Here is a 10,525-nt window from a genome sequence, read left to right on the forward strand (position 1 = left end):
GACGGCCGATCGACAACGGACCAGATCTTCACCGTACAGCAAATCCTTCAGAAATGCCGTGAATACCAGGTCCCAACGCATCTGTTGCGAAGACGGCGAAACTTGAAACCAAATTCTATGAATTTATTCCGTATTGATGGAAACAATTATAAAATTCCTGCGAAAGAAACTCTTATAAACAATGTTAACATTTTTGTTATTTTTACCTTACTATTAGCGTTTCTAGTCTCGTAGTTTTCTCGCGCAACAATTGTTCTAATGTCCTACTTGTCCTCCTTTTTTTACTCCTCCTCCATTAACGTGGACTGTTCTCATAGGTTTTCCTCCACCTTTTCGTCTAGACAAAGTAGAATACGAGGTAGAATAACATAATTTTCACTCATCTCTCATTACCTAAAATCTCACCTAGATTAAGCTTTATCGAGAGGCACTAAGTTAAATTAGGTTTAAGAATAAATTCACTTTAGCTCATAGGAATTAAACTAGTATAAGTATTTTAATTTCACTTTTGAAGCAATAGAATTTAATTTAATCTGAAACCTTTCACCTTCCGCGATGGCTATTTGTTTACGATTATCTTCTTTTTTCGTCCACGTATTGTTTATCCTTGGTATCGCAGCCGATCCCTTCGCCAGCGCCAGGTGTGGCGCGCAGTGATGCAGCGTCGAATGGGGGCACCGACACTCTTTACCGACGGGGCGTAGTCAACACTCCCCCCGGAATGCGCGAAGGATCATCCGATAGCGTATTCGTCCTAACGCCTACGTCGAGCACAGCCAATGAAATGGCCGGGCGCTCGTATATTCCACCAGACGCTGTTTGTACTGTCGCCGACCGTACCTGTCCGTCTGGAGCCTGATGCGTAGCGATAACTCTTCCCTTAGGCCAGCAGTTTCTGGATAGCTTCTCGTCAACGATTACCACAGTATCACCGACAGTAATTGGAGTCGCTGGAGTGAACCACTTCGTTCTTCGCGTAAGACAGGGTAGATAGTCTCGTACCCACTGCTTCCAGAACTTGTCAGCCATAACTTGTGACTGGATCCAGCAGTTCCTCCGTAGGATGGGATTATCGTTGAACGGAACCCATGATCTGAGGCCGTTTGCTGACCCTAGCAGGAAGTGGTTGGGTGTCAAAACGGGTGACTCGTCATCGTCTACGGGAAGGTCCGTTAATGGTCGAGAGTTGACGATGTTTTCAACCTCCACCATCGCATTCTGCAACACTTCGTCGGTCGGTAGTCTGCTAGGTTGTACCTTAGCTAGGTTTTGCTTCACGCTACGGATCAGCCTTTCCCATGCTCCGCCCATGTGTGGTGAAACCGGTGGAATAAATGTCCACTGGGTACGACTCGTAGTGAATTCGCTGGCCAGTCTGTTTTGATCGAGTAGCTCGATTGCCACCTTTAGTTCCTTGCTGGTGGCCTGGAAGTTGGTCCCACGGTCGCTGTAGATCACAGCAGGAACTCCTCTCCTAGCCATGACGTTTCGGATTGCCATTACGCAGGAGTCGGTGGTCAGTGTGTGAGCGATCTGCAAGTGGATGGCGCGTGTGGTCAGACAGGTCGCGAGAACCCCCCACCGTTTTTCAGAATGTCGGCCCACCGATACTAATATTGGACTGAAATAATCCACCCCCATGTAGGTAAAAGGACGACTGAATGCAGCCAGGCGTGACTGCGGAAGATCGCCCATCATCGGAGGACGTGGTTTCGCTAGGTCATTCTTGCACTGCTGACAGTCTTTCTGAACAGCGTTGTAGGTCGCTTTCAGCCGAGGAATGCGGTACCGTTGCAGGAGCTCGTTGACAATCGTTGCGTGGTTCTGGTGGTTGAACCGCTCGTGGGCCTCAGCTATGATTAGTCGGGTGACTTGATGATGACGAGGAAGAATAATGGGTTCAGCAGCATCACGATCGACGAATGCGCACGCCTTCGTTCGACCTCGGAATCGGGCAACTCCGTTTTCGTCCAAGAAAGCGGTACGAAAGAGTGGGTTGTTTCGAATGATCCTTCCTTTGGTGCTCGTTTGGTGATATCCCGCTGCCAGCGTGGTGATCTCGTCCGCGTAACCTTCGGACTGTGCTAGGCGGAACAAGTAGTTTTCAGCTCTAGCCAGTTCCTGCTGAGTCAGCGACCCATTGACACGTTGTTCCTTTCTTGTGGACCGCTTCAGGTTGTGAACGTACTGGAGGACGTACGTTGTGCGACGAAGGAGAGGACTCCAGCGAGAGAAGTATTGTGGATCGATAACTGGTTTTGTTATTGATTCGTGGAATAGCAAGTGTGGGCGCAGCTCTTCGTCGGTAGTTTTTCCGAAGCCTGGTGAGACAGGCCACTCCTGTTGTTCTCGCCAAAGGAATTCTGGCCCCCTGAACCAGCGACTGTCTGCAGATAAATCTGGAGTTCGTGCCCACTTTGCTCCATCATCGGCCACGTTCAGCTTCGTTGGAACCCACCGCCATTCACTAATCTCCGTCGACTCTAGGATCTCGCTGACCCGGAAGGCGACAAATTGGCTGTATCGCCGATGGTCAGATCCTAACCAGCAGAGCACGTCCTTGGAGTCCGTCCAGAAAAACCGCTTCGAGACCTTGATGGACAGAGACGACAGTATTGTGTCTGCAAGTCGTGCACCAAGAAGAGCCGCTTGGAGCTCAGATCGCGGGATTGACAGGAACTTCAGTGGAGCTACCCTAGTTTTAGCTCCCGCCAAGGCACATTCGATCGTGTCTCCCTCAGTGAATCGAAGGTAGACGACCGCTGCAAACCCATTCTCACTGGCGTCGACGAACGTATGCATCTCAATCTCTGCTTCAACGGATGTCAAGGATCGGTAGCATCGGGGAACCTCGACGGAACTCATCTGTGGAAACACTGCCAGCCATGTCAACCATTTTTCGAACTGCGTATCTTGAATTGGATCATCCCAGCCGATTGCTGTCCTCCAAATCTCCTGCAGCAGCACCTTCAGGAACATCAGCAGATGTGAGATAAATCCCAACGGATCGTAGACCATCATCAGCATTCGAAGAACTTCTCGCTTTGTTGGTCGACGGCTTCCGGTTAAAAAGCCTTGGTCGTATCGGGATGATACTTTGTAAGTGTAACGATCTGTCATGGTGTTCCACCACATCCCTAGCACCTTCTCCGTTGTAGCTTCCTCACCGATGTTCAGGTTTTTCTCCTCCGTTGCTTCACCTTTAAGCGTTGCCTGAACCCTTTTGGAGTTCGAAATCCAGTTTCGTATCTCGAATCCGCCACGCTCATGAATTTTCTTCACCTCTTGTGCCAGTTTCACAGCTTCTTGTTCCGTTTCCGTGCTTACCAGCATGTCATCGACGTAGTGTCGCTTGATGATGGCGTCGACTGCTTCCGGGTGGTCCTGTTCAAAACGCTTCGCATTAGTGTTCTTGACGTGTTGCTCGATGCTCGGTGAACAGCAGGCTCCGAAGGTCATTACCTGAACGACGTACAAGCTGGGTTCTATTTCGTTTTCCTCTAACCAGAAGAAGCGTTGGCACTGTTGATCCATATACCGCATCAGAATCTGATGGAACATCTCTCTGATATCCCCACATACGGCCACCTTGAACTCTCTGAAGCGGATTAATACGGACAGAAGCGATGCCAGCTCATCGGGACCCTTTAGAAGGACCGAGTTGAGAGAAACGCCGTGAACCTTGGCTGCAGCATCCCATACCATGCGTATCTTTCCAGGTTTGTTAGGGTTTTCTACGACGAATATCGGAAGGTACCAGACCCGTGGATGTGGCTCGTGGAGTTCTTCAGCAGTCAGCTTCCTAACATAGCCCTTGCTGATATGTTCCCGCATCTTCGTCTTGAGCGCGTCTGCTAAGGCTGGATCTTTTATCATCCGATTTTCCAGACACTTCCACCGCCGTAGGGCCATCGCTTTACTGTCCGGGAGTCGGACATTCTCGTACTTCCATAGAAGACCACATTCATAACGGTTATCTCCTAAGCGGGTTAGAGAATCCAACAGGGATCGAGCTCGCTGTTCTTCCTGCGACAGCAGTAGCTTGTTTGGTTTGACAACCCCGAGGCTATCAAGCGCGAAGTACGATTTCATCGCTTTATGGAGATCATCATCATTCTCCCGATTGCAATCGCAGGTTTGGACACTGTGGTAGTTCAGATATCCGGCCGCCTCTTCCTTTCCGGTACAGTTGCCGTACACCATCCAGCCTAAGCGAGACTTCACTGCGATTGGCTCATTCTGCTTTCCCTCCCGGCTCTTGATTCCATGTCCGAGTTTGGCGTGATTTAAACCGATGAGGATTCGAGGACTGATGTCTTCGTACGCTTCGAGCGGTAGTCCAGCCAGGTGTGGATATTTGTTCTGCATCTCGGCCAGCAGCAGCGTTTGCGGACGAATTTGAAGGGAAGACATGGTGTACACTCCCGACAGGTCGTACTTTTTCGAGCTTCGCACACCGGATATTTGCAGATTCACTTGCTGCGACTCGTTTTCCACCCTACGGGTTCCGCCGGTCCATTTAAGGCACAGCGATTTTCTCGGCCCTTCGACGCCTAGTTCATTGGCTAAGTCTTGCTCCATCAGGGTTAGCTCGGATCCATCGTCAATGAACGCGTAGGTCTGCACTGCCTTTTCCGGTCCGTATAGTACGACAGGAACGATGCGGAATAACACTGTTGACTGACCTTGGTGGACGTTGCAGCTCGGGTCCGGTCCTTTCGGTCCAGACGGAGAGATCGTAGATGATTGCGACGTTGATGGCTTAGGCTCGTGGTGCTTTTCCAGATTGTGGAGCAGAGGATGATGCAGGAATGTACATCCGTTAGTACCGCACTTTTTCTGCTGCTTGCACCGTCGCCCACTTCGAATCGTAGCTCAATCCCTCGAACCTGGTACATTTTGCAACTGACGGACAGCTCCCTTTGCACACCGCGCACTGCTCCTTGATCGGATCCTTCGGAATGGACGGCTATGGCTTGCTATACGTTTCGATTGGTTTTGCGGCACTCGTTTCTGGCTCGGAGTGGAAGTTCAGGAACCCGTCCTTCTTGGTACTCCGCCTTTGTTGATCGCGTCCTGTATCCACCATAACAGCACTTGCATCTTCCGCTACTGCATACAACCAAGCACTGAACGTGGCGAGATTCGGGTTCGGGTTGTTACGAGCATACCTCGCCCAGTCTAGCTTTAAAGATGACGGCAGCCGCTCTACTAGCTCGTATCGGAGAGATGCATTGAAGATAAAGTCGTCGACCTCACATGCTCTGATTGTTGCGACCATATTCTTCACCGTTAACGCAAAATTCACCACTGTCTCAAGCTTTTCCGTGTTTGGTGGAGGCAGGTTCCTGATCTTCTTGACGATCGACTGTACTATCGCTTCTGGACGCCCGCAGAGCATCTTTAGCGTTCCCAATACGTCTGCTACGTTCGAAGGAAAAAGTAGCTCGCACCTCACTGCCTCCAGCGCTTTTCCTTTCAAACACTTCCGTAGTCTCAGCATGTTCTCCTCATTTGTGAATCCACACATCTGCGTGGACGACGTGAACACGGAGTAGAATAGAGGCCATTCTTCCAACGTTCCACTGAATTCAGGTAGATCCTTAGACACCGCCTGTCGAGCTGCAATTTGGCTCCGATTTAGAATACAGACCGGCTCCTCTGGAATTGTAACTGGTGTGCCTGGTTTCGGATTGCCTGATCGAATCGGTGTCGAGCGCTGGCCAGGAACGAACTGGTTGGCTTCCTCCAGGGTACCCAAATTCATCGAAGGGACGAAAGATGGTCTGGCATGGCTCTGTGGCTGCATCTGTTGGCGGTAGTACAAGTCATGGCGCGGGTCGTCACTTCGTGTGCTTGGATTTAATTCCGGAACGTAGGAAGATCTTGCACCAGCTACTGGTTCCCGAATCTCTTGACGACGCTGGCGATGTCACATATCCGGTATCGTTCCTGGCATGAACACTGTACCGTCCTGGGGATGTGAAGCACGACGTTCATTCGACGAAAATTGCTCAAACTGAATCCTTGGCGCGGTCGAAATGGATTGTGGTTGTCCAATAATAGGATGCTGGGAGCTTTGCCAGAAGCGGTTGCACTGAGCACCTAGATCCAACGGTTGCATTAACGGCTGCTTCGTATGTCGTACAGACTGTGACAGACCACTCTGGTGGGGCTGACCGAGCTGAACATTGCGAAGAATTGATGGATTTCGCTGACGCTGGACGACATCCGGAGCTCGGTGCTCCTCGGGTCTCTCCGATGTGTTCGGTGTTTGCCCATCTGCCTCCTCTACTGCTAATCCGGAATCTTCACCGTGGAGTTCGGTTTCGACTAACCACTGCTCGATCTTGGACATGTTGTCTTCGACGTCATCAGCCTCCGTAGATGTCTCGCTTCCATAAGCCGTCAGTAGGTGGTACTTCCGTTCGAGGAATCGCCTTTCCAACTCGAACTCCTCCTCGAGTTTCTTCAACTCGAGTTCCTTCATCCTTCTCGATCCACTTGTGCTGGAGCTGACCTTGCTCTTTGACCGTAGCGATGTAGGTTTCTTCGGGAGTGGATTTACTTGCTGTTGTGCGGTCATAGTATTGGTGAAACTAGTGGGGGGAATGCGTGGGACCTTACAGTTCGGACAGACCCAACTGACATTGGCAATTTCTTCCGAAACTTCCACACAGACGAAGTGGAACCACCGATTGCAACCATCACACTGCACCATTTCTTCATTATCACGCTCTTCACACAACTGACACTGGTAATCCCGGTTTTTTCGAGCGCCGCGGATTGGATTGCGCCTGACTCTGATCGCAGTACCGGTATTTCCGACATTGACAGCGTTAGATACTGTTGACCCAGTTGGATGGGGATTTTTATTTTTGGCAACGTCAACATTTACCTGGCCTTCGGTGCTAGGAGGGGAAACGATGACAACGGGTGGACCTGCCTTTTTCGTCGCGGTTTCTGCGACGAAATCTCCTCCAGTTTCTCCAACCATCCCTGGTGTTGGCGTTTCGAGGGCGCTACCAGCAGGGCTAGATGACTTCTTCGACATTATAATAGAATTTTATAAAGTGTTGCGAAGACGGCGAAACTTGAAACCAAATTCTATGAATTTATTCCGTATTGATGGAAACAATTATAAAATTCCTGCGAAAGAAACTCTTATAAACAATGTTAACATTTTTGTTATTTTTACCTTACTATTAGCGTTTCTAGTCTCGTAGTTTTCTCGCGCAACAATTGTTCTAATGTCCTACTTGTCCTCCTTTTTTTACTCCTCCTCCATTAACGTGGACTGTTCTCATAGGTTTTCCTCCACCTTTTCGTCTAGACAAAGTAGAATACGAGGTAGAATAACATAATTTTCACTCATCTCTCATTACCTAAAATCTCACCTAGATTAAGCTTTATCGAGAGGCACTAAGTTAAATTAGGTTTAAGAATAAATTCACTTTAGCTCATAGGAATTAAACTAGTATAAGTATTTTAATTTCACTTTTGAAGCAATAGAATTTAATTTAATCTGAAACCTTTCACCTTCCGCGATGGCTATTTGTTTACGATTATCTTCTTTTTTCGTCCACGTATTGTTTATCCTTGGTATCGCAGCCGATCCCTTCGCCAGCGCCAGGTGTGGCGCGCAGTGATGCAGCGTTGAATGGGGGCACCGACACTCTTTACCGACGGGGCGTAGTCAACAGCATCATTTGTTCATCGACTTTAAGGCGGCATATGACAGTATCGACCGAACAGAGCTATGGAAAATCATGGACGAGAACGGCTTTCCTGGGAAGCTGATCAGACTGATCAAAGCAACGATGGACGGTGTGCAAAACTGCGTAAGGGTTTCGGGTGAACTATCCAGTTCATTCGAATCTCGCCGGGGACTGCGACAAGGTGACGGACTCTCATGCCTACTCTTCAACATTGCTCTAGAAGGTGTAATGCGACGAACCGGGCTTTTGTGTGCTTTGCGGACGACATGGACATTATCACAAGAACATTTGGAACAGTGGCAGAACTATACACCCGCCTGAAACACGAAGCAGCAAAGGTCGGACTGGTGGTGAGTGCGTCAAAAACAAATCACATGCTAGTAGGCGGAACCGAACATGACAGGATTCGTCTAGGAAGTAATGTCACGATAGTCGGGGATACTTTCGAGGCAGTGGAGGAATTCGTTTACCTTGGATCCTTAATGACGGCTGACAACAATGTGAGTCGTGAAATACGAAGGCGCATCATCAGTGGAAGTCGTGCCTACTACGGGCTCCAGAAGAAACTACGGTCAAAAAAGATTCACCCCCGCACCAAATGTACCATGTACAGAACGCTAATAAGACCGGTGGTCCTCTATGGACACGAGACATGGACTATGCTCGAGGAGGACCTGCAAGCACTCGGAGTTTTCGAGCGACGTGTGCTAAGGACGATCTTCGGCGGTACCAATTTACTTTTAGTCAGCCTTTAACTATACGCGATCATGTGATCCACAGCTGAAAGCGAATTGAATGATGATAATACATTATAATGAAAGTTTTAATGGCAATAAATGGTTGCGCTTAGAAACACTCCAAAACCATGCAAATTTGGTTTAGGTGCATGGCATGGGAGTGTCCTGCACCCGAAGTTGAACAGAGCTCACGGTTGGACAACTGAAGGTGTTTCCTCATTCCATCGGTTTTCGTAGAAGCTTTACGAACGAAAACAAACAAATGGCAACTTTCTAGGATGAAAAGTGAAAAATCATTTGAAATTGGAAAAGTAATGCTGCATGCGTTCGATGTTCCAGCAGACAATATATGCTTAATCATTTGAGTTTCGTTTGCAGTTTTATTGGGGTAGAGAAAAACTTTTGCTTCCGGGATCTATTATAAGAGCATTAAAAAGTGCTAGATTATTAGCTATTAATTTTGATGAAAGCAGTGAAGTTCTTCACCAAAACTCAAAATTTCAAGAACAGCATAAATTGACATTACCAAAAAACCGCAAACCCCTTTCACTTTTCAAACTCATGCTTATTCATGCTAATTATGGAAATTAACACCACTACTGCTCCCCTTCTCGATGCCAACCAAGCACGCAAACGAAATTAATTACTTCTAATGGATCATGCATCACCTCTCAGCCCGATGAAAGCAACTTTTTATGCGTGCACGGCAAACTTTTTCGTTCTGCACCCCTTTTTTTTTTTTGCTCCCTAAAAGCCTCACAACCATCACGACATCAACTTTATCATTTTTCCGGAGAAAATCCTTTGACCGAAAAAAAAGTGACCCCTCCAGCTATACGCACCAAAGACAATTAAATATATTCCTCCCGTCTCAGCGCGATGACCTAAAACTCATCCGCAGTCAGCAAAACGGAAGCTAGACCCTCTCGGAAGTGCCCCTGGCTTGCTAACGTACAGCCGACGACGACGACGTTGTCTTGCCTCTATAGGTCACAAATCCTTTTGTTCTCGATTGCTATCTCTGTTAAAGTGGCGGCGGTGGCTGGAGTCGGTTGTAAAATCTGAATTCTATCCACCTCCGCTCAGATCGCACCTTACTTACACATTCGTCCAACATCAATGCTAATTACTATTTAAAATAGTAAGCATCTCAGAATGCATCGATAAGTCAATCACTGAACGCGAGCTTTCAAACGATTCCCATACCATACCATTCCCAGAAAGGTAAAAAAATACTTTTTTTTTTTAGCACGCATACAATTTTTTACAATCGGCTCTTTGTCTAACTGGTCATATTCATGTCGTTCGCGGACGCGTTCCCGCTTTCATGGTTCAAAAGGTCAAGTCGGAGGAGGGGAGCAGGGGGAGGTTTTGGCGGAAATGGTGCCAAACCCTATTAAAAAGTTTTAAATGGACAAAATTTTAATCTACAACCGTGCGAGTAGCGCGGAAAGGCACTCAGGTTCCAGTTTGGTGTGATATTAATGAATTTGAGAATTTGAACGCGTTGCTTGATGCTGAGTGACCTAATGGCGAGTAGTGTTTTGAGATCAAAGTTTTATGGAAAAGTTCGTGTGAATCAATAGCGGTAATAAATCAAATCAAATTCCGGCCAGTGATATGAAGGGGGTCTACCGTAATGCAGCCGGCAAGAACATGCTGGTGGAGATGGATTTGATTCTTGGTTAGGTCCAAGTACGGGTACGGGTTGAACATTTGTTTCGACTTCTCTGGGCATATTGGCTAGGGCTGCTTTTGCGAGTTTACGAAATGTATGGAGATCTAAAGATAGAATTTTCAATTCAAACGTGAAATCTGTGTTGTTATGCGCCAGCGAGACGTGGTGTGCAGCAGCGGAAAACACTCAAAAACTGCAGGTCTACATCGACCGATGCCTGCGGTATATAATTCATGCCTGGTGGCCTCACAACTGGATCTCGAATGCTGAGCTCCATCGTCGATCTCATCAGAAACCGATATCAACAGAAATCAAGAACGTAAGTGGAGGGGCGGAAACTAAATTCGTAAACACGCGCTGGATTGGAACCCGGCAAGACATCGCAGCAGAGG

At 48.0% G+C, this 10,525-nt stretch overlaps 1 protein-coding gene across 1 annotated transcript; it reads right to left on the reverse strand.

The window, feature by feature from the left end:
- Nucleotides 1-687: 687 nt before the first annotated feature.
- Nucleotides 688-7,054, reverse strand: LOC135712033 (uncharacterized). Its single transcript, XM_065234995.1, has 5 exons — nucleotides 6,899-7,054; nucleotides 6,650-6,846; nucleotides 6,149-6,599; nucleotides 4,986-5,923; nucleotides 688-4,861 (listed from the first exon to the last, which is right to left on the reverse strand). The coding sequence occupies exons 1-5, from the start codon at nucleotides 7,052-7,054 to the stop codon at nucleotides 688-690; spliced, it is 5,916 nt and encodes a 1,971-aa protein (XP_065091067.1).
- Between the last annotated feature and the right edge of the window lie 3,471 nt (nucleotides 7,055-10,525).

Source organism: Ochlerotatus camptorhynchus, unplaced genomic scaffold, assembly GCF_037179485.1.
Source record: "Ochlerotatus camptorhynchus isolate MF236.1 unplaced genomic scaffold, CSIRO-AGI_Acam_v1.1 ptg000455l, whole genome shotgun sequence".
NCBI lineage: Eukaryota > Metazoa > Arthropoda > Insecta > Diptera > Culicidae > Ochlerotatus > Ochlerotatus camptorhynchus.